At 41.7% G+C, this 24,866-nt stretch overlaps 1 protein-coding gene across 5 annotated transcripts in view; it reads left to right on the top strand.

Annotated features, from left to right (window-relative positions):
* The window catches only part of Brca1 (BRCA1, DNA repair associated), a 60,320-nt gene that overhangs the window by 15,503 nt on the left and 19,951 nt on the right, over positions 1-24,866 (top strand). For 4 of the 5 annotated variants that reach the window (XM_008768092.4, XM_039086541.2, NM_012514.2 and 1 more), the window contains 10 exons: positions 1,472-1,549; positions 3,236-3,324; positions 5,234-5,373; positions 6,253-6,355; positions 7,682-7,727; positions 9,264-9,340; positions 10,949-14,266; positions 15,045-15,115; positions 19,751-19,922; positions 24,492-24,621. In XM_008768092.4, the coding sequence (XP_008766314.1) occupies positions 1,472-1,549; positions 3,236-3,324; positions 5,234-5,373; positions 6,253-6,355; positions 7,682-7,727; positions 9,264-9,340; positions 10,949-14,266; positions 15,045-15,115; positions 19,751-19,922; positions 24,492-24,621 (4,224 nt within the window). The remainder of the gene's footprint in view (positions 1-1,471; positions 1,550-3,235; positions 3,325-5,233; positions 5,374-6,252; positions 6,356-7,681; positions 7,728-9,263; positions 9,341-10,948; positions 14,267-15,044; positions 15,116-19,750; positions 19,923-24,491; positions 24,622-24,866) is intronic. The other variant, XM_063269583.1, reaches the window with a different exon arrangement.

Here is a 24,866-nt window from a genome sequence, read left to right as displayed (position 1 = left end):
TATTACCACCGAATCTCACTACTTGTCCATGATCAATTTGAGTTCATTTTGGTGTGTGGAGTGAGATAAGAATGTAATTTTTGGGTTGAGAAAATGACACACTTGGCGCAAAGTATTTACCATATAAAAATACGGTCTTTATGTACCCGGGACCCAAAAGCTAAGCATGGCTGCCTGTGCCTGTAATCCCAGTGTTGGGGAGGTGGAGACAGAAGATCCTGGGGCTTGCTGGCTAGCTGTATAGCCAAATCAATGAGCTCCAGCATCAGCAAGAAGTCCTGTCTCAAAGAATAAAGTGAAGAATGATTGGATTAAGAACCTGGCTATCACGGCATGGTGGCACATATCTTTAATCTCATCACGTGAGAGACAAAGGCAAGTGCTTTCCTGAGTTTGAAGTCAGCCTGGTGTACAAAGTGAGTCCAGGATAGCCAGGGCTACAGGGAAAAACCTTGTCTCAAAAAAAAAAAAAAAAAAAAGGAGGGCTGGGGATTTAGCTCAGTGGTAGAGCGCTTGCCTAGGAAGCGCAAGGCCCTGGGTTCGGTCCCCAGCTCCGAAAAAAAGAAAAAAAACAAACAAACAAAAAAAAAAAAGGAGTCCTAGCCATCCTAGAACTCACTCTGTAGACCAGGCTGGTTTTGAATACAAAGAACCTTTAAAAGTACTTATCACCACATCCAGCTTCAGAACATTTTTTTTTTTTCCCAGACAAGGTTTCTCTGTGTGTAGCCTTGGCTGTCCTGGAATGTACTTTGTAGACCAAGCTGGCCTTGAACTCACAGAAATCCACCTGCCTCTGCATCCCAAATGCTATGATTAAAGGTATGTGCACCATGCCAGACTAGAATCTGATTATTTTAATTCCTGTAGATTTGTAGTGATGTGCAGAGTTTTTGTTTACTTGGTTCTAGAGAGCAAACCTGGGGCTTATGTATACTAGACAAGTACTTTACCTCTGATACATACATATGTATATATGTATATATATATATATATGTGTGTATATATATGTATGTATATATATATATGGCACTAGGTACTGAGCCTTTAAACTAATATAACCATTTTATATTAAGTACTTAAGCATTTATATCTGATTATGCAGCATGAAATAATTATGAATATATCATTAAATATGCTGCATTAATTTTTTAATGTTTTACTTGATCATAACAGTAAATCATATGCAGGTAAGTGTAATTTTCATAGGTCATTTCTTATGTCGTTTGATTTTTCTGCTTATGCAGCATCTAAAAATAATTACTGAGAAATCATTGGTTGTAATTTACCTGCCATTACTCTTTAAATGACTCTCGAAGGCATTCGTGAATTTTCTTCATGGCTGTTGCCTTTTGAGTGTTATTTCCACAAAAGAAAGTAACTTAAATTGGTGTTCTCTCTCTCTCTCTCTCTCTCTCTCTCTCCCTCTCTCCCTCTCTCTCTCTCTCTCTCTCTCTCTCTCTCAACTTAGATTTTGTATGCTGAAACTCCTTAACCAGAAGAAAGGACCTTCCCAGTGTCCTTTGTGTAAGAATGAGATAACCAAAAGGTAAATAACATGTGTAATCATGGAGGTTGGAAGCAACATGGCAGGAAAAAGTAGAAATTGATGTGTAGGTAATATTTCTTTAAAACCATTCACCAATAGGAAAATATACTAAATGTGTTTGGGGACTAGAGGTGTAACTCGATTGGTAGAGTGCTTGCTAAGTAGACACAAGGCCTCTGACGTCACTTGACAGTACCATGCACATCGGGCATCTCACCTGAGATGGCTGAGCAGGTAAAGTTGCTGGAGCCTGAAGACCTGAGATGGGTTCCTAAGACCCATGATGGAAGGTAGCCCGTTCTCTAGCCTCAGACCCGAACTATGGCATATACATACACTCTTCCTCTAATTGAATAGTTAGTAATTGTTTTTTTAACTTAAAAATAAGGGCTGGGGGGCTGGAGAGATGGCTCAGTGGTTAAGAGCACTGACTGCTCTTCTAGGGGTCCTGAGTTCAAATCCCAGCATCCACATGGTGGCTCACAACCATCTGTAATAAGATCTGATGCCCTCTTCTGGTGTGTCTGAAGACAGCAACAGTGTACTCATATAAATAAAATAAATAAATCTTTAACCAAAAACAAAAGAATAAGGACTGGAGAGTTGGCTCAGAGATTAAGGATGTTTGTAGTTTATGACTATAAAATTATTTCCTTGGAAGTTTTAGGGCACATCTGCTGTCAATAACTCTTATGACATTGGTGCCTTGGTCTCCCACTCACATGCTAGTCAGCCCCCATCCTGCGTAACTTCCAACACCAAATGCGCTCAGGTGCCCTCAGCTGGTGTGGCCATAGATAGCAGAGTCAGCATTCTCCCAGGTGGAGCTGCACTTGGGAGTACCATGCATCTCCCCCCACAGTTACTTCTGTTAAGGCACACACTTAATCTTTTCAGTCAATCCTGTTTTGCAAGTGTTTAGATCGTAGTAGGCAGTCAGATATTTAAAGGAGGAATTAATTATATTCTACCTAAGCCTAAAATCTCTTTGGATTATGATGTCTATTTTCAAAATAACAAAATTACTATTTGGTGGAAAGCAGAGCTGGCAGTAAGGGTTGGGTTGGGATATTAAGAATCGTTTCCTGCTGTTGATTTCTATCTACTCCGTGTTCAGGGTAGAATTCTGTAGCAGGGACGGGTTAAGATAAGGTCTCTCTTTACCATGGCTAGCATCAAACTACAGATCCTCTCGCTTCCTCTGAGATTACAGGAGTGTGCTACTCTTCTGGTTTTTTACTTTTGTTTGAAACGGTGTTGTGTAGCCCAGATTAGTTTTGAGCCTATTCTCCTAGCTCTGCCTCTCAGGCACTGGGATCACAGGCATACACAACCTGCCACACTCAGGACTGTTGGGTTAGGGCTTTTAGTGGACTTGTATGAGTTCCTGAAGTATTTTAAAAATCTGTATAGTCAAGGAGAAAGAAAACATACAGACACACAAAACCAAAGCAAAACAAATACACCCATGAAGTTTATTCTCATGTCACTGATTCAGTGATTATAGTGTGATGTCACTGGTAGGACTGTTTTTATTGTGCTGGGGATCAAATCACTAGTTCTTTGAGGTTGTGCTTTCTACAACATCAACAGTAGGAAAGTTACAATCCACGTGTTTATGTGTCTGTCTTTTAGTGTACTTAAAATTAATAATCACTTATGTGCTTCTCAAAAAAAAAATTCCAGGAGCCTACAAGGAAGTGCAAGGTTTAGTCAACTTGTTGAAGAGCTGCTGAAAATCATTGATGCTTTTGAGCTTGACACCGGAATGCAGTGTAAGTGTCACACAGCCCCAGTGGCAATGCTCGAGGGGCTGGTTGGAAAACTTGACAAGTGTTTGATGCTGCTATTTGTGAATAGATGATAAGACTATGTGGTCTGGTTAAAAGTTAGACCTATGCCTGGAATTATGTTTTATTTATTGGGAAGCCAGGAACCTAGGCTGGGATGGATGTGACTATTTGTGTGGTCATCTTCAGGTATTGTCCCTCGGAGCCATCCACTTTATTTTTTAAGACAAGGTTGAGCTGGTTGAGCTGATACAGTTAGGTTTAGTGCAGGTGGCCTTTACTCACTGGTCCTATTTTTTACATTTTTATTACGAGTAATAGTATGTGTTTGTGTATGATACGTGAGTGTACACATGCATGTGCTAAGGCACACATTTGGATAGAAGAGGTCAATTTTGGGATTGATTTTTCTCCTACTTTTACATAGTGTTAAACCTGAGAACTGTGAGGGAAAAGACCAAATCCAATTAGAGGAAGCTTTGTTCCAATACTAGACAGAACAATGGACACTGGACTCTGCACTTCCCAGAGAATGGCATTGGATGTTAGTCAGGTACTCATAAAGGCAGAACACATAAGGCTATGTACTTCCCACCTTCTCCTAATTGGGGACGGGGAGGGGCAAGTGTCTATCCTGATGTGCTTTCTGCCTACCTTGATAGCATATCCTGTGCAGCTGGGACAGCCATTCTTACAGCCCCCAGCATTCCCAGGACATTATCTGTCCTTGCGCAAGTGGGGCTTACAGGTTGGCTTTAGCCCTCACACATCAGTTAGGGGCAAGCTCAGGTGATAATGTTTCGTGGCAAGCACTTATCCCTACTGAGCTATCTTGTCAGCCTATCTTTAAAACTACTCCTGCTAGTCCTGCATTTTATAGTTCAATCCTTTTTTTTTTTCTTTTTTTTCCTTTTTCTTTTTTTCGGAGCTGGGGACCGAACCCAGGGCCTTCTGCTTGCTAGGCTACCACTGAGCTAAATCCCCAACCCCTTAGTTCAATCCTAAAATGTGTTGGTGATCATTTGTTTGTTTTTGAGATAGTTCCTGGCTATCCTGGAACTCTCTGTAGACCAGGCTGGCCTTGAACTCAGAAGTCTGTCTGCCTCTGCCTCCGAAGTGCTAGGATTAAAAGGCCTGTGCTACTGCTACCTGCCTGACATGTGTATCTTAATGTCTCTGAAATTGGGAGCATTTTAGAGACGTGGTAAATTTGTTACTGGGGAAAGTTATTACTTTTCAAGTATTTGGGAGGGAATAAAAATAAGTTGATAGTCTCTGAATTTCTAAACTGCACTTTTAAAACAATTATAGACAATCAGGGCTGGAAAGATAGCTCAACATTTCAGAATGTTTAACAGAGTACCCAGGCTCATCTCTCATCAGCCACAGCAGGCGGCTTACAACTTTCGGGGCTACAATGCCTTCTGACTTCTACAGCTACCCGCACACATGCTACACACAAACTTGTGCTTACATACACATAAATTAAAAATTAAACGTAGACAAACATGGCGGCATGTGCCTTGAATCCCACCACTCACGAGGACAGGTGGATCTTGGAGATCAAAGCCATCAAATTCCAAACTAATGAGGGCTATACAGAACCTATGTTGGGGGGGAGGTATATATAATCCGCAATGCATTATTTTTGTTTTTTGCTTGTTTGTTGTGTAGCCCTGGCTGTTATCAAAAAACTCAGATATCCTCCTGCTTCTGCTCCTGCCTCTGCCTCTTCTGCTTCTGCCACCACCTCTAGCCTTTTGTTTTGTTTTGTTTTGTTTTTGCATTATCCTTAGGCAGCAAAGAGCAAACACAGTATTCTTTCTGGATATTTAATGAAGATTAATATATTTTTTCTAACTAAAGCATGTCCCCCCCCCCTTTTTTTTTACAGGTGCAAATGGTTTTAGTTTTTCAAAAAAGAAAAATAGTTCTTCTGAGCTTCTGAATGAGGACGCTTCTATCATCCAGAGTGTGGGCTACCGAAACCGCGTCAAAAAACTTCGACAGATTGAGTCTGGAAGTGCCACCTTGGTAAAGCTGTTTTCCACTTTTTTCTGGCATCTCTTTACTGAGTGTTAGTGAGTGTGGATTGTATGAGAACTTAGTAGAGAGAGGATGATGATGGTCCACTTAGTAAGAGTTAGACTCAGGAAGGCGGGGTACCTGGTGTGATCAACAGACACTTTATAGGCCCTTTGCCTGTTTACAACTTCATCAGCTCTGATGCAGGTCTGAAATGGACACAGTCCGTGAACTGTTGTAAGCGTTTGCTTACCCAGTGTAAGAATAAAGAAAATGCAATGACTTGCTCTGTCCCAGTGGATGATGGAGATCAGGAAAGTATACCTTCCCAAGTGTTATTAGAATGCTGGAATTCTATGGCCGTCAATTCTTTTAAAAATGCTTTTATTTAAATATTCTACATTTATTTTTTAATCTTTGATTCTGTATGTGGTGGGGGTTGTACGTGTGACTGTAGATGCTTTGTGGTCTAGAAGAGGGTGTCAGAACCCCTCCGCCTGGGGTTGCAGGTAGTCGTGAGCTGTTCAGCATGGTGACTAGAAACCAAGCTCGGGTCCTCTGCGGGAACAGTCCATTCTCTTAAGCTCTGAGCCTTCTGAGCACCTGTTTCATGGCTTTAACTCAGTGTAATGCATTGCATATAGTTACGTATAATAACGCACTATAACATTTTCAGTCAAGATGGGTTTGTACTTCTTTCGGTTCCTGCCCTTGCTCCCTCTGTGCCGACTCTGTAGCCTCCCCCTCAGATTCTTCCTCTTATCATTTATTCTTTTCAAAAATGCATTTATGTTGCTGACCTTATTGTGATTATAATTAGTTTTGAAAAACTAAATCTGGAAAAAAAATTTCAAAAAGTAAAAATAGACATTCTTTACTGTTTAACAGAAGGACAGTCTCAGTGTCCAGTTGTCTAACCTTGGGATTGTGAGATCAATGAAGAAAAATAGGCAGACACAACCTCAAAACAAATCTGTCTACATTGCTTTAGGTAAGGCTCTCAGATTTTACTAAGTTGGAAATACTTGCTAGGCTGTTCCCCTTAGAGTTTTATCGTAGATTTATATGTGTTGCATAGGGTTTGGGTAAGTGAGAATAGAATAATTTTATGGGATCCATCATGAATTATAGATTTTGTAAAGTTTTACTTCATACCTTGAAGAATCTTAACCAGCAGGATGTCTGGTTGTCTGATTATGGATTTAAGTGTATTTTGGAAAAATGTAAAGTCAGAATAGAAAAAAAAAAAGATTGGTTGCCGTAGCATTTTGAGGGATCTAGGATAAATTCTACAACCTGTGTGTTCAGTCTCCAGCTGGCCAACAGATACTCAGCTCAGACAGGCGTCTCTATCTTAGCACATGACTGGGTTTGTCATCCTAGCCCCTGAGAGGCTGAACTAGGAGAATCATGAGTTTGAAGTTAACCTGGGATATGTAGAGAACCCTAGCTCAAAATCATCACCACCACAACCACCATTGTAATAGTAAATAATAAAATTAGGAAGAATGGTTGTGTTTTGAGTTCCTACCCACCACCATTTGTCTCCATTGACAGCAGATCATGTTTTGTCAAACTATTCCAGGGTATGGTGAGATGTCTTAGTTGGTAAAGGCACTTACTTACCACCTAAATTCAATCTCTGGAATCTACAGGGTGGACAAGGAAACCAGCTCCAACAAGTTGTCCTCTGACATCTGCACTCTACATACACATACATACAAATAATTAGGTGTTAATAAAAGTAGTGCAAATGTGTTGGTTAATATCTAGGAGCACTTAACTACAATACAGTTGCTATTGTACTTTTTATAACCTCATCTAAAATGTTAGTCCTGAGGTGATGAGAAAATTAACTCACAGAGAGATTAAGAATTTGAGCAAAGGGGGCCTGGGGAGAAGCCCCATAGGGGGATGCAGAGTGCTTAAGAGCACTGTCTGCTCTTCCAGAGGTTCTGAGTTCAAATCCCAGCAATCACATGGTGGCTCACAACCATCTGTAATGAGATCTGATGCCCTCTTCTGGTGTGTCTGAAGACAGCTACAGAGTACTTATATATAATAAATCTTTTTTTGGAAAAAAAAAGAATTTGAACATAGGAAGCCATTCTTTTGGCCACTTCTCTGTATTGCCACATGTGTCTACACTTTCCACATAGGGAGTATTATTTATATACTATAACATATTATATTATAAATATTTCTGGATGAGCTACTGTATGTTTTACAAAAAGGAGGGTTTTTGTTTTGTTTGTTTTTGTTTTTTGACCCTTAAAAACCTTGACTGATACGGGGTTTTCTGTTGTCATTTTTTAAGAATCTGATTCTTCTGAGGAGAGAGTAAATGCACCCGATGGCTGCAGGTGAGTCAGAAGGAGCCTTTGCCATGGAGCTGGTGTTTTCGTATCTAATTAGTATTGAGGATCCTAGATTTAGATCATAGTATTAGAAAAATCCTTAAGGATCAGTCAGTTTTATCTGCTTATTTTCTGGGAGATCTTTTTTGTTTGTTAGACTTTTTTTTTAGTGCCAAACGAGTTTTAGAGAACATGGAAGTCAGCACGCACTTGTTCTCTGGGTTTCTCCTATGTGGTAGTAAGAATTCATTTATTTTGGGGCGGGGTCTGTCTATAGAGCGCTGGCTCTCCAGGAACTTACTATGTAAACCTCTAAGTCTCAGGAATCATCTGTTGCTTTCCAAGTCACTGAAGACATCCACCACAATGCCTGATCCAAACATCTTATTTTCACTTAGAATCACCCAGTTCCCTCCCTTAAGATCTGTGATAACTGGTCATTATCAGTAATTATTTATAAATTACTTTTACCTGACCTTATAATTGGAAGAGAGGGCTAGAAGTAGGGTTCAGTAATAGAGATTAAAGATTTTTTTTCTTAAATTTTATATGAAATCAGGTGTGTTAGTGCATGCCTTTAATCTCAGCACTCAGGAGGCAGAGGCTGGTGGATCTCTGCGAGTTTTTGGACAGCCTAGTGTACATAGCAAGTTCTAGGACAGCCAGGATAAAATCTGAGAGACCTTGTCTCAAGGAAAAATAAATAAATAAAAAATATATATATTCATACATGTATATATATACATATACTCATACATATATATATATATATATATATATATATACATACATATACTCATATATATGACTATTTTCCCTGCATGTATATTTGTGCACCACATTTGTTCTTAGTGCCTGAAGAAGACAGAAGAATGCATCAGGTCTCATGGAACTAGAATTACAGATGACTGAGCCACCATGTGGGTGCTGGGATCAAACCTGGATCCTCTGGAAAATTAACCTGTGCTCTTAACCCTGATTCATTTCTTCACTGCTCCAGGGTGTTGGACCATCCACTGAGTGGGATCAGTTCCAACCTATAAGGGGCCTCACACCCTTGAAGGAAACTGTCTCTCCCTCAGAATCTATCAACTGTCCATAGCTCCGTAGTTAGGGATGTAGCTCATGAGCCCCTCCTCTCTGCACGCTAGAATGTTGATAGGCTTGATCATGTACAGACCTTGTGCAAACCAAAACTGCTGTGAGCTCATGAGTACAGTGCTTCTGTCATGTCCAGTAGACACTGGTTTTGCTTTGGTCTTTCCAACCTCTAGTTCTGAGAATCTTTGAACCCCTTCTTCATCAGTGGGTCCTGAGCATGCTTGCGAGAGTATGTGAGTGTGTGTCTGTATGTGTTTGCATATCTAGAAAGCATCGTTCTGCACTATTCTGACCTTTGTGACTGTACTTGGAAAGCAGATTTCAGAAAGTGAGTCAGTTAGCTCAGTTGTTACAGCCCTATTTAGAAACGCTAACACAGTTGATCTTGCTTATTTGACTGAGCATAGAATTTCTTATTAGGGGTTCTCTTTTCCCCTTTAGTGTGAGAGATCAGGAATTGTTTCAGATCGCCCCTGGAGGAGCTGGAGATGAAGGCAAGTTGAACTCTGCAAAAAAGGGTAAGTCTGGCCTTCCTGACACAGTAACACTAAGGGGCAGTGGGGCGATGCCGTTCCATAATTCCATTCATCTGAAGGCCATTTTCCAAGTTTATTTATAATTTATAATTCACAGCATCTTTTTAAAGAATTAAAATCTTAGGTGCTGAGAGAGGGCTCAGTGGTTAAGAGCACTGACTGCTTTTCCAGAGGTCCTGCAACCACATAGTGTTTCACAACCATCTGTAATGGGATCTTGATGCCCTCTTCTGGTGTGTCTGAAGATAACTACAATGTACTTATATACATAAAAATAAATTTAAAAAAAAAAATAAATAAATTTTTTTTTCTTCTCGGAGCTAGGGACCGAACCGGGCCTTGCGCTTGCTAGGCAAGCGCTCTACCGCTGAGCTAAATCCCCAACCCAAATAAATTTTTTTTTTTCAAGATTTATTATTTCATTTATTATATATAAGTACACTGTAGCTGTCTTCAGATACACCAGAAGAGGGCATCAGATCTCTTTATAGATGGTTGTGAGCCACCATGTGGTTGCTGGGAATTGAACTCATGACCTCTGGAAGAGCAGTCGGGTGCTCTTAACCGCTGAGCCATCTCTCCAGCCCTTTTTTTTTTTTTTTTTTTTTTTTTTTTTTTTTTTTTTCCAGATTCTACCTTTTTTTTTGGTTCTTTTTTTTTTTTTTTTTTTTTTTTTTTCGGAGCTGGGGACCGAACCCAGGGCCTTGCGCTTCCTAGGCAAGCGCTCTACCACTGAGCTAAATCCCCAACCCCCCCACTGAGCTAAATCCCCAACCCCCAAATATTTTTTTAAAAGAAGGAATTATAATATTTTTCCCTCGACTGCCATTGTGAGATGGTGAGTGTAAGTACTAGACTGGTGTGGTTATAGTAATATCATGTGTAACTACATGCGGCCATTAACTTTTTTTTTAAGACAGTTCTATATAACCCTGAGCAGTCTAACCATACTTTTATTTAAGCCTCCCAAGCTGGGACTAATTTGCTTTTATTTCATTCTTAAGGGACTAGGGAAATAAGAGATGTGCTCTAATTACTGTGTTTGAGAAGATATCCGTTGCATAAGTTAGATCTTCAGTATACTTGGTAGCTTATGATGTTAGCTCCCCTAAAGAAGCCAGGGGAAGCAGTTAGTGGTGATGGAAGTCTTTTATCCCAGAGGTTGGGAGGCAGAGGCAGGTGAATCTCTGTGAGCGCGAGGCCAGCCTGGTCTCAGAGGTTTCTTGGACAGACAGGGCTACACAGAACCCTATCTCCAACAAACAGACAAAGCAAGGCAGTGGATCAGGGCTGGAGAAATGGCTAAGCTGTTAAATGGGCTTGTTCCTCTTGCAGAAGACCTGGATAGTTCGCAGCCTTCCATAACATCAGTTCTAGGGGATCTGCAGCCCTCTTTACTTTGCGCTCCAGGCATGTGTGGTCCAATACATGCATGCACTCCAAAACATACATGCACTTATATCCTCTCAGGATGATCTGAAATTAGAAAAATGATAATGTTAGTGGATTGTTTTCTACTCCGGTTGTACTTGGTATGTGGTTCCTCGTGATCATTCCTTTTTAAGAACCTTGTTATTTTGTGTATTTCAGCTGCTTGTGACTTTTCTGAGGGCATAAGAAACATTGAACATCATCAATGCAGTGATAAAGATTTGAACCCCACTGAGAATCATGCAACTGAAAGGCATCCAGAAAAATGTCCGCGTATTTCTGTTGCAAACGTGCACGTGGAGCCGTGTGGCACAGATGCTCGTGCCAGCTCATTACAGCGTGGGACCCGCAGTTTATTGTTCACTGAGGACAGACTGGATGCAGAAAAGGCTGAATTCTGTGATAGAAGCAAACAGTCTGGCGCAGCAGTGAGCCAGCAGAGCAGATGGGCTGACAGTAAAGAAACATGTAATGGCAGGCCGGTTCCCCGCACTGAGGGAAAGGCAGATCCAAATGTGGATTCCCTCTGTGGTAGAAAGCAGTGGAATCATCCGAAAAGCCTGTGCCCTGAGAATTCTGGAGCTACCACTGACGTTCCTTGGATAACACTGAATAGCAGCATTCAGAAAGTGAATGAGTGGTTTTCCAGAACTGGTGAAATGTTAACTTCTGACAATGCATCTGACAGGAGGCCTGCGTCAAATGCAGAAGCTGCTGTTGTGTTAGAAGTTTCAAATGAAGTGGATGGATGTTTCAGTTCTTCAAAGAAAATAGACTTAGTTGCCCCTGATTCCGATAATGCTGTAATGTGTACAAGTGGAAGAGACTTCTCCAAGCCAGTAGAGAATATTATCAACGATAAAATATTTGGGAAAACCTATCAGAGAAAGGGAAGCCGCCCTCACTTGAACCATGTGACTGAAATTATAGGCACATTTACTACAGAACCACAGATTATACAAGAGCAGCCCTTCACAAATAAATTAAAACGCAAAAGAAGTACATGCCTTCATCCTGAGGACTTTATCAAGAAAGCAGATTTAACAGTTGTTCAAAGGATTTCTGAAAATTTAAATCAGGGAACTGACCAAATGGAGCCAAATGACCAAGCAATGAGTATTACCAGTAACGGTCAGGAGAACAGAGCAACAGGTAATGATCTTCAGAGAGGGAGAAATGCTCATCCAATAGAATCATTGAGAAAGGAACCTGCTTTCACAGCTAAAGCCAAATCTATAAGCAACAGTATAAGTGATTTGGAGGTAGAATTAAATGTTCACAGTTCAAAAGCACCTAAGAAAAATAGGCTGAGGAGGAAGTCTACCAGGTGTGTTCTTCCACTCGAACCAATCAGTAGAAATCCGAGCCCACCTACTTGTGCTGAACTTCAGATCGAGAGTTGTGGTAGCAGTGAAGAAACAAAGAAAAACAATTCCAACCAAACCCCAGCCGGGCACATTAGAGAGCCTCAACTCATCGAAGACACAGAACCCGCAGCTGATGCCAAGAAGAACGAGCCAAATGAACATATAAGGAAGAGAAGTGCCAGTGATGCGTTCCCAGAAGAGAAATTAATGAACAAAGCTGGTTTATTAACTAGCTGTTCAAGTCCTAGGAAGCCTCAAGGACCTGTCAATCCTAGCCCTGAGAGAAAAGGAATAGAGCAACTTGAAATGTGCCAGATGCCTGATAATAACAAAGAACTCGGGGATTTGGTCCTGGGAGGAGAGCCCAGTGGGAAACCTACTGAACCATCTGAGGAGAGCACCAGTGTGTCCTTGGTACCCGACACAGACTACGACACCCAGAACAGTGTCTCAATACTGGAAGCGAACACTGTCAGATATGCAAGAACAGGATCAGTTCAGTGTATGACTCAGTTTGTCGCAAGTGAAAACCCCAAGGAACTTGTCCATGGTTCTAACAATGCTGGAAGTGGCTCGGAGTGCTTCAAGCACCCATTGAGACATGAACTTAACCACAATCAAGAGACAATAGAAATGGAAGACAGTGAACTTGATACTCAGTATTTGCAGAATACATTTCAAGTTTCAAAGCGTCAGTCATTTGCTTTATTTTCAAAACTTAGAAGTCCCCAAAAGGACTGTACTCTGGTAGGTGCCCGCTCTGTGCCCTCAAGGGAACCAAGTCCAAAGGTGACTTCTAGAGGTGAACAAAAAGAACGTCAGGGACAAGAAGAGTCTGAAATCAGTCATGTACAGGCAGTCACAGTCACAGTAGGCTTACCTGTGCCCTGTCAGGAAGGTAAGCCAGGTGCTGTTACAATGTGTGCTGATGTTTCTAGGCTTTGTCCGTCATCTCATTATAGAAGCTGTGAGAATGGACTCAACACCACAGATAAATCTGGAATTTCACAAAACTCACATTTTAGACAATCAGTTTCTCCCCTCAGGTCATCTATAAAAACTGACAATAGAAAAACTCTGACAGAGGGACGATTTGAGAAACATACTGAAAGGGGAATGGGAAATGAGACTGCTGTTCAAAGTACAATACACACAATTAGTCAAAATAACAGAGGAGATGCTTGTCAAGAAGCCAGCTCAGGCAGTGTTATTGAAGTACATTCCACTGGTGAAAACGTCCAGGGGCAACTAGATAGAAACAGAGGGCCTACGGTAAACACCGTGTCTCTATTAGATAGTACACAGCCTGGTGTCTCTAAGCAGAGTGCTCCTGTAAGTGATAAGTATCTTGAAATAAAGCAGGAGAGTAAGGCTGTCAGTGCAGACTTCTCTCCATGTCTGTTCTCAGATCATCTTGAAAAACCTATGAGAAGTGATAAGATTTTTCAGGTTTGCTCTGAGACACCTGATGACCTGTTGGATGATGTTGAAATACAGGAAAATGCTAGCTTCGGTGAAGGTGGCATAACGGAAAAGTCTGCTATTTTTAATGGAAGTGTCCTGAGAAGAGAGTCCAGTAGGATCCCTAGCCCTGTAACCCATGCATCGAAGTCGCGGAGTCTCCACAGAGGGTCTAGGAAATTAGAATTCTCAGAAGAGAGCGACTCCACTGAGGATGAAGACCTTCCCTGCTTCCAGCACTTGCTGAGCAGAGTAAGCAGCACACCCGAACTTACCAGATGCAGCAGTGTGGTGACACAGCGTGTGCCAGAGAAAGCGAAGGGGACCCAAGCACCCCGGAAGAGTAGCATCAGTGACTGCAATAATGAGGTGATCTTGGTAGAGGCATCTCAGGAATATCAGTTTAGTGAGGATGCAAAATGCTCTGGCAGCATGTTCTCCTCACAGCACAGTGCTGCCCTAGGTTCACCTGCAAATGCACTCTCCCAGGATCCCGATTTTAATCCACCTTCCAAACAAAGGCGTCACCAGGCTGAGAATGAGGAAGCCTTTCTAAGTGATAAGGAATTGATTTCAGATCATGAGGACATGGCAGCTTGCCTAGAAGAGGCTAGCGATCAAGAAGAGGACAGTATAATCCCGGACTCAGGTAGTTTCCTTTATTTGCACCAGTCCACAGAAGTGAGCTGAGCAGATACAGTCAAATCTCCCTCCTGAGGTTGGGGAGATTGGGGTGGTTAGGAGTAGGTACTTTGTGGGGTGGGGAAGGCTAGAGAGATGGCTCAGCTGTTAACGAGCACTGGCTGTTTTTCCAGAGGAAGTAGGTTCAATTCCCAGCATCCATGTGGCAGTTCACATTTTTCTGTCACTTCAATTCCATGGGGATTCAATACCCTCATACAGATAAACATTCAGGCAAAACACCAACGCACATTAAAAATACACCTTGGGTATCTGCTGCATTCATATATAAGTAGCCCACACAGACATACATAATTAAAAATAAAAATAAAATCTTTTTAATGCCTTCATGCAGCCAGAATGTCTGAGAGCATGAACTTGAATAACCTAATTTTCAGTAGACCTGCTTCTAATTTTTTTTTGCAGAATTTTTCTGATTTGTTTAGGGTTTTTTGTTTGTTTGTTTGTTTGTTTTTTAAAAGACAGTCTGTTTATATAGCCCTGGCTATCCTGGAACAGAGATCTGCCTGCCTCTGCCTCCCACAATCTGGGATTAAATACATTTGCCAAACCCAGCTGTTGTAGGAGTTCTGGGAGGAAACCCAGTAACCCAAATGTAGTCACTTATGTGGCACGAGAGTGAAGCAGAAGCTATGCAGGGGAAGGAACAGATACTAACTGCAGGCTACAGGGTTCCCGGTCTGACTTTACATGAGTCTCTGATTGTATTGTCATTTTATGTGAAGTGGCGTCTGGATATGAGAGTGAAGCAAACCTCTCTGAAGACTGCTCACAGAGTGATATTCTAACCACTCAGGTAAGAAGCATGCACACGTGTGTGAAGTCCTTTGTATATGGTGTTGTGAACCTGACATTCTCATACACGCTAATTTCATCTTCGGATTAATGGTCTAACATACACGATCCCTTGTTTCCTCAAGTGAGAGTTCTAAAGCATTTAGGTGGAACTCACTGCCTTTTATATCCACCGTCTAGCTCACTGTAGAACACCAAGTCTTAACTTTAGAATAAGCCAGATCTAAAGATTCTACTTGCCCCATAGCAAAATTATATGAAAGCACTATTGTACCAAAAGGGGTCTGTTTATTCTCAGAACCAAATTGAAACCTACAGGATTCTTTCCACTAGAGGCCATCTTGCCTTTCACTGTGTTATGGATATTCCTTTTAACTTTTGTTTTTTATAAAATAGTTGCTTGTTAGTATCTATAAGTCATCTCCCTCTACTTGGAAAAGAATGTACACAGTATTCATTCCAGCATGGTAATGGCCACAGGTGACTAGCTACGTTTGGATGGGGTTGTGGGAGTGCCTCTGTACTGGAGGCAGGACAGTCTCTTGGGGAAAAGATTATCTTTCTCACAGCCAGAACTTAGTCCTATTTGATTTTAAAAAAAAAAAAAGTCCCAAACTTGCATTTCAGACCTTAGGTTTGTCTAGGTCTTTCTTTCCTGTATTTATCTCTCTCACTAGCTGGGCAACTTCTGAGGGCCCCTTCCGTATTCTATAGAGTCTTGGGCAGAGGACACGGCAAGTCTGGAGGGAGTATTGGTTAGAGCTCTCTGCCTGACTGTGTGATCTTAATTGGCTAGCTTTCTCTGGATTAAAATAGTTATATTCTTATTTCTTTTTTTAAACATACATATTTGTATGTATGTAAGTGGTATGGGTAAATGTGTGGAGATCAGATGACACCTTATGTGAGTCAGTGCTTCTATGCTCTGAGCCAGCCCACTGCTCCAGTGGTGTGATGTGGAACTTCACATGAGTCATCCTGCTGTAGCTTTTGTTTCTCTCCTAAAACATAAATGTGCTTTTAGCTGTAGCATGGGGGTGACTTTTCTTCTCTTCCTAAAAAGTACTAAGTTAAATGAAACTGGGAACTCTTAGTATTCCTAAGGGCATTTTGTTGTCACCAAAGACAGCATCCCCTATTGGTTCCAGCACTCCAGTGGTAGAGGCAGGTGGATTTCTGTAAGTTCCTGGCCAGGCTGGTTTACATGGTAAATACCAGGCCAGCCAGGGCTACAAAGTGACACCCTGTCTCAAAAAATAAAGCAAAAATTGATTAAAAGGTTTAAGCCTTCTGATGGTGTACCACTCCTGATCCTTTCCAGATTTAGGTTTGGGGCTCTGTCAATATGTCTGTCACCTAATTCTGTCCCTTAGCTGCTTGTTTGTTAAGTTCCAACTTTTTATTCCATCTGTCTTAGCCATACTGTATTAAATCTGACATTCAATACACTAACTACTCTTGTTTCTCTTGTCTCTGATCTTATTCCCAGAAATATGTTCATTATTTGATCAGGATTCATTTTTATAAAAGTGTTTTTATATTGAGTATCTATTCAGAACAGGTAACTTTGATCTGGACCAGCACAGAAAAGCAAAATGATTGCAATGGGACCTTTTCCCTATGTTTATATAGAACTGAGGGGTAACATGATACAGAGTGCCTTATGCGAAATCACTGATAACCTTTATGGTGCATGCATGCGTGCCTGCACGAGTACATGTGTGGGGTGTGCGCGTGCTTTCGCACACCATCTCAGACAGGTAAAGATGCAAGATTATCTCCTCCCACTATATAGGTCCCAAGGATTGACCTCAAGACATTAGTCTTGGTGGCAAGTACCTTTACCCACTGAACCATCTTGTCAGCCTCCTATTTCTCCCCCATTTTTTTTTCTTTTTCTTTTTTTCCGGAGCTGGGGACCGAACCCAGGGCATTGTGTTTGCTAGGCAAGTGCTCTACCACTGAGCTAAATCCCCAACCCCTCTCCCCCACTTTATAACCCAAAGATTTCATTCCTTTGTTCATTTCCATCGTAAATGCTTGCTGAGAAAATACTCTCTGATAGGCAATGTGTGATTGGGCTTAGTGTTGCATACCTTGTACACCCATAACCTTGGCATTCCCAACTGTGAGGGAAGCTTAGTCAGGAGAATCTCAACTTTGAAACTAGCCTGGGATACACAGACCAGTCTTCAAAACAAAAAGGAAACAGACAAGGGAAGATTCCTCCCATCAGGGAAGTTGTGTGCTCCCCTGAGTATACTGATGCATTGGCAGCCAGAGCCAAGTAATGAGGCATACTGCTGTCCTCAGAGACGATAATTGCTGGCTTTGAAAGATTAGAAGAGTTTACCAAGCAGGAAAGGGGGATGTAGGAATTGAGGCCCAGATACAGATGTACTGAATGCATAGGAGTCACTGAGCAGTCTAGTGTCTCTAGAAGACTAGACTTGTGGGAAATATTGGGGATAAATGACAGACAGGATCAAGGTGTCCTCAGAGTTTTAAAAGGTATGTTTAGGAATCTGAACTTTGACCTGAGGGCAGTAATAACTAGGTTCTTTAGTGTTCAAATACTAACTTATTAGCTGAGCTGTGTTATGCCACTTGAGGCCCTTTTGGAAAGAGTCTTGATAAGCGTGACTTTCAGAGAACTTGGGCAGTCATGTTAAAGTGTGAGCATAGCATTGTGGGAATCAGACTGAAGAAGAGAGCTCTATAACAAGATAGTTCATTAGAGTCAAGCAAACATGGCAACCTGTGTGGCTTTGTCCTCCCTGGTGCATTTGAGCAATTCACCCATAGTAGAATTTGTCTAAGTTATTCATGCCTTCCTCCAGGAAAAGCCAAGAGAAAGTCACTGCAGCAGTGGTCTGGTTACTTTTTCCTCCTGATTTTCTGATGTGTTTAGTAGCCACGTGGAAGTTAGATGGTGTGCTTGTGAGTGTTACTAATTCAGCTTTTAAAGCATTGGTCTCACATCTGTGTGGGGCCTTGACTAGGGTTTGATCAGTGATGTCACTACTCATGGGTACCACGTGGTGGCATTGGTAGCACTGCAGATGTTGGCAGCAATACACTCTCAGTAGCAGCGGGGACCTTTGTAAAGCTCAAAATAATTTTTTTTTTTGGTCATAAAATTCTCCTGAGAACTATGAATTTGTTGTAGCTATAGGAAGAAAATGCCTTGATTTTAGTGGAAAGCAAAGTCATTTTCAGGGTCAGAAGAAAGAAAGGGAAGGTGAAACAAATTTTGTTTCCCTCCCGCAGCTGAAAACCAGGCATCAACATTTCTTCTAAAAGTGGTGAAGAGGCATACATTTTGGGAAATTCCTTATATGCCCACATCCTTTGCTTGTCAAAGACCTTAGACTTGCTAGATTGTCTGTGACAGGGTCTCACTGTATAGTCCTGGCTGTCCTGAAACTCACTATGTAGACCAGGATAGCCTCAACTCAACTGCTGCTATTAAAGCTACCATGCCTGGCTTAAATTATTCCCCACCCCGCCACAAACACACTTTCAAGACAAGGTTTCTCTGTGTAACAGCTCTGGCTACAGGAATTCACTTTGTAGACCACTCTGCAGTCTGACCTTGAACTCAGAGATCTGCTTGCCTCTGCTCCCAAGCACTGGATTAAAGGTGGCTATAGATTCCTTCTTGAAGTGTTTCCGTAAACAGTGCGAGCCCATGTACAAGAAAGATCTCATTATCTTGAATTGAAAACAGTAAGAGCACTGACTGGTCTTCTAGAGGTCTTGAGTTCAATTCCCAGCAATCACATGGTGGCTCACAACCATCTGTAATGGCATCTGATTCCTTTTCCTGGTGTGTCTGAAGACAGTGACAGTGTATTCACACACATAAGATAAATAAATCTTTAAAAAGAGAGAGAGAGAGAAAACAGTAACTTGTTATGGGCTTTCTAGGATGTCAGGAAATTTTCAGTACTTCATCCATTTAAAAACTAAATATACTTGGGGCTAAGCACACCGATGCTTCTTTACACTCAGCCACAAACCTTTTAAAGATAAAATAATAAATAGATCGGGCTGGAGAGAGGGCTCAGTGGCTAACAGGCTGCTGTTACAGAGGACCTGGATTCAGCTCCCAGCACTCAAATGATGGTGCCCAGCTCTTGTTCAGATGATCCAATGCCCTCTGATGACCTCCGAGAGCAGACACATGTAGATAAAACATCCATAAACCTAAATTTTTTGAAATTTTGTTTTAATTAGACTTTTTTGTGAGCTAATTAAATGTCTTAATCTCACAGTACCAAATCTTTGAAACATACTCTATGTAGTTTGTGAATAGATTCTTGTGAATTTTAAGCTTGAGGTACTGTTATTACCCCACTCCATCCCCCATCTTTAAAAGAGCATAAGGAGCTACAATGAAGCAAATCTATTTGGGAGAGCTGGAGGGTGCACCCTCCTCCAATATCATTTTGAAATAATTTCAAAGTCATTAACCACATGAGTATGGCTGGATTAAAGGTATTCAACCAGAACTCATAATTCCATACTAGGTGATTTCAGTTCCCATGCTAAAATTAATTGGTGTGACATTTTTACTTTATGACATATCTCTCAAAGGATGTAACTTTGTTGGTGTTCCTGTTTGGTTTTACAGCAGAGGGCGACCATGAAGGATAACCTGATAAAGCTCCAGCAGGAAATGGCTCAGCTGGAAGCTGTGCTAGAGCAGCATGGGAGCCAGCCGTCTGGCCACCCCCCTTGCCTCCCAGCTGACCCTTGTGCCCTAGAAGACCTGCCAGATCCAGAACAAAACAGATCAGGAACAGGTTTGTAATGCTGAACAGATGCCAGTATCATAAGCAGAATTCTTCCCTCCCTTGACCCTCTTTTTCCTTTGAAAACTGAGGACTGAGTTCCAACGTTGTGTGATCTTTCTCAGTGCATATTTACCGAGTTCCTCCATGAGTAATTTGGGAACCTTATTCCTAGTCCTTGCTCACAAGTGATGTACCATAGAGACAGTCCCAAGGTAATCACTCACTTGTGTCCTCCTCTGGGTGTTTCCAAAGAGATGCTATGGACCCCAAAGAGAAATAGTTCTTGCTCTTGGATGCTGGAGATTGGTAATAGGTAGCCCATCATTTCAGAAAGCCATGTGCAGGAGCCACGCAGAATCACGAAGTGAAGGCCTGTTTCCTGTGTTTTCCGACTTAGGAGAGGAGACTTGTTTCAGGAGCTGCAGCTCATGTTTTCAGGTGAAAAGTGGCTTTGACGTCGTGTTGGAAATCCCAGCCTTGGGGTGTGGAGGCAGAGGGATCAGGAGTAAGGGAAGTTTTCGTTTAGAGAATCCTCATGTATGGCTACCAACAGGAGTTGGTGCTTAGGCACAGACCAGGGTAGTGAGCCTTCACTGAGTTTCTTCGCTGTGGTCTCTCAGCAGTCCTACATGTCTCTCTGCTCAGGGTCCTCCTCCCGAACTTCACCATCCTCTGGGCCCTGAGGCCGTCCTTTGACTCGTAGGTACTCAAGTCTTGATTTTTCAGTACAGTGACCTTGTGCCTTATAATATTTCTGTGTTCAGAAAGAAACAGTAGCTCATGCAAGGGAAGCTGGAAACTGTTGCTGTGACACTGCTTCAAAATCTCCCTCCTTAAATACTTTTCTTTGTAAGCACATCTTCATTTAGTTCATCACCAGATGATGAAGCCCAGAGTCCCATCCCCCATACAGTTATCTTTGGGTACTGTTGCTGTCATTACTGTGAAAATAGACAGGACTTTGAGTGCTCTTGCACAAGATGAGAATTGTTAGTTTCTGGCTTGGAATATCCGCCTAAACTACCTCGTCTTTGGCACACGTGCTAGGGAGTTGGCTGTGTTATCTTTGGTTGCTTTTTGTTTGCTTGTTTTGGCTCCCACTGAATGTCTGCAGATAAAATGTTTCTTTGTGGCTCATTTCTAAAATGCTTGACTGTCAGGAGCAACTCCAGATTTGAGCCTGTCTCACCTTAGGCTGATGCAGTAAGAGAAACTCAGTTTCCTCTCCCTTTTAAAGGAAAGGCCCTGTTATCACACACCTTTAATCACAGCACTCAGAGAGGCAGGTGCAGGAGGATCTCTATGAGTTAAGGCCAGCCTGGCATACATAGCAAGCTCTAGGACAGGACTGTGTGGAAAGACCCTGCCTAAAAACAAACAAAAAGGTATTTTTAATATATATAGACCTAAGCACTAAGGTTAATAAGGTTTACAGAAAAGGTACAAGTGTTCAGTAAACCTGACAGCCACCTGGGATTCCAGCCTAGGAAAGCAGAGACAAGGGATCCCCAGATCAGGTTGGCTAGGGAGACTTGACAAAGAGCAAATTCTGGGGTTAATCGAGACCCTCCCTCAATGTGTAAAGTCAAAGAGCCATGGAGGCGGCCGCAGAGATGGTTCAGAAATAGAGAGCACTTGCTGTTCTTCCAGAAGACCCAGGTTCAATTCCCAGTACTCACATGAAACCTCACAACTGACTGTAGAGCCCTTATTCCAGAAGATCTGTCATTCTCATACAGATATACATGCAGGCAAAACACCAATGTACATGAAATAAGAATAAATTAAAAAGAGCCATAGAGAATCATTTTTTGACATCTGGCCTCCAAACACTAATGTACACATGTGTTCACACATGTTATATATACTATGTTGTGCACATCAGAGTAAGAGCTTTGATCACTGAGCTGTCTCGCAGCTCATGATCTTTTTTTTTTTTTTTTTTTTTTTAAAGATTTATTCATTTATTATATATAAGTACACTGTAGCTGTCTTCAGATACACCAGAAGAGGGCATTGGATCTCTTTACAGATGGTTGTGAGCCACCATGTGGTTGCTGGGAATTGAACTCATGATCTCTGGAAGAGCAGTCGGGTGCTCTTAACCGCTGAGCCATCTCTCCAGCCCGCAGCTCATGATCTTAAAGATGATGAAAGGCCCTTACATCAGTGTCCTGCTCCTCTGCATAGGTCTTTCTGTAAGGTTTATCCCACAGCCTGCATAATATTTGGGCAGAAATTTATACACACCCATATTAAATTATCTTCCTCTAAAGATTTGCTTCTGTCGTGTCAGACATGCATATTATTCCCATCGTTCAGAAAGCAAATATTAGCATTTATGAGATCATGGCTCATTGTGGTAAAAGTGATTTTCAGATATATCTGAGCTTTTCTTTTTTTTTTTTTGGAAAGGAAAACCAGGCAAGACTCTTTTTATTGTTAAAATGTCTTAAAAACAAGAAAAAGCTATTAAGTCACATGATTTACAATAGATATTAAATAAGATACAGAAGGATTATGGGAATTTCAGGACATGTGATCAAATGGATGGTTTTAATCATTAAGACCCTTCTATACCCCTGAACTATGTTTCACTAACTTGAAGACATGCTATAGTAAACACACATATTTGGTTTCTTTAGTCTTGGCTCTATCTTATACATATCTGAGCTTTTCTAGCTGGCAGCATATTTATTCCTAGAAATACTTGTTCAATTTTTCTAGGATCCTCCCCTGTGAATTCTGAATGAGTTGGGATTAGTTGGAATAAACAACTTATGTAACCTGTTCTCTGTGTGTGTGTGTGTGTGTGTGTGTGTGTGTGTGTGTGAGAGAGAGAGAGAGAGAGAGAGAGAGAGAGAGAGAGAGAGAGATTGACCTGGAACTCACTCTACATCTTCACGTCTCTGACACCAAGCCTGACCACCAGTCACCAGCCTTTTTAATGGATAAAAGATATTTAATTTAAATTTTTAAATATTTTTGTTGTCTACATGTGTATATGTGTACTTGTGAACACCTGGTGTCCAGAGAGGTCAGAAGACAGCATTGGCATTCCCTGGAACAGAAGTTAAAGGTTGTAAGACACTATATGGATATCATATGGTTCTGGGAATTAAATACATGTCTTCTGCAAGAGCAACAACTCTTACCTCTGATCTTCATTTTTGGACTGTTTTTGATGTTTAAGTATTCACCTGTGTATGGTGACTCACACTTTTAATCCCATTGCCTTTTGGGGGCCTGAGGGGGGTGCAGATTCTCTCTAGACTGTCCTAGGACTCCCTCTGGAGACCAGGATGACCTCTAACTCTATACCCACACACCTTTGCTAGTGTTTTAACATCTATTCTTTATGTATACAGCATGTATGCCTGCGGGCCAGAAGAGGGCACCAGATCCCATTACCAATGGTGTGAGCCACCTTGTGGTTGATGGGAATTGAACTCAGGACCCCTGGAAGAGAAGTCAGTGCTCTTAACCGCTGAGCTTGCTTGTTTGTTTTTGAGATAGGGTTTCACAATGTAGCCTTTTCTGGTCTGGAACTCGGAGAGATTCCCATCTGTGCCTACCAAATACTAGGATTAAAGGTATATACTATCACACCTAGATTTCAATGACTTTTTAATAGATAGGAGATATTCAATTTTTCAGTTAATTGTCTTTGATGTTTATCTATTTCTTGTGCTGTGCAGATAGTAACACATACCTCTTTAATTCCCAGCCTGGTCTACAGAGTGAGTTCATTTCTTCCTTTAAGCCATTTTCTCAAAGGGAATAAATAGCACATGTGCGCCTTACCTTGGGTCTGTTATGACTTTCCCCTTCCTGTGCCTTTCATTATTATTTCCTATTACCCTAGATTCCTTATCCAGTACCTCGAGGTAGGGATGTGCGTGTGCGTGTGTGTGTTCCCAGTAATTAAAGTGTGAGGCAAATGTCATCTCATCTGACGCTTCCTGCACCACCTACCCACCATCTCCACCCCCACCTTCTCCCATTAAAGCTCCAGCGGGTCCTGTACCATCTCTGATGTGCTCTGCTCCCAGTACTTTAATGGTAGCAAAGGAGATTTTGTCATAGGTCAGTTTGCTTCCGAGATAAGAATACATTATCTATTTTTGTTTTATCATTATTTAGTCCTCCCTGGTGCTATCCTTTGTCTGCTGGACTACTTGTATCAGTAAAATTCTGTCTACTACATTTGTTTAAATGCCAGTTTCAGGGTTTGGGGTACTTGAGTTGGTTGCGTGCCTGGCTAACACTCAAGTGAAGCATTTGGTAATCTGGTACATGGAGTCAGGTGTGATCACACAGCTGGGACCCTGCACTTGAGAGGCGGTGGAAGGAAGATCAGTTCAGTGTCACCCTCAGCTGTGTATTCTGCTCTGCCATCCGTGCTGGCACATGCTGGTAAAATGTGCTGAAAAGATGACAGTCCTGTAACACAGAAAAAGATAAAAAGACTAGTTTGATTTTCATAGATTGCTGCTTTTAAAAAAAATCAATATCCTGACCTGAATTAAGACCATCAGAACAAATAAGTAAAATAGATTTTTCTCATTCCATTTAAAGCAATTTTAACTTCAAAGAACATTAATGAGAATCCTGTAAGCCAGAATCCAAAGCGCGCCTGTGATGACAAATCCCAACCACAACCTCCGGACGGTCTCCCCAGTGGAGATAAGGAGTCAGGAATGAGAAGGTAAGAGTTGTCAGTCTGTGGCATCTGAGTGACATCTGGGCATGACTTAGTCAGTCATGTGATTTCCTATGCAGACGTGAGGACCTGAGTTCAGATCCCTTGAACCCATCTAAAAGTTATGAGTAGCTGCACGCCTGTAACCCTGTGCTGTGGTTCCTAGGGCAGGGGCTGACAGGCAGATCCTGGGTGCAGTGAGCTCTAGATTCAGTGAGAGGTGGGTGTATAGCCATATAGAATCCTGATGG

Source organism: Rattus norvegicus, chromosome 10, assembly GCF_036323735.1.
Source record: "Rattus norvegicus strain BN/NHsdMcwi chromosome 10, GRCr8, whole genome shotgun sequence".
Classification (NCBI taxonomy): domain Eukaryota; kingdom Metazoa; phylum Chordata; class Mammalia; order Rodentia; family Muridae; genus Rattus; species Rattus norvegicus.
Note: the sequence above shows the minus strand (reverse complement) of the source record. Positions and strands in the feature narration are given on the sequence as shown.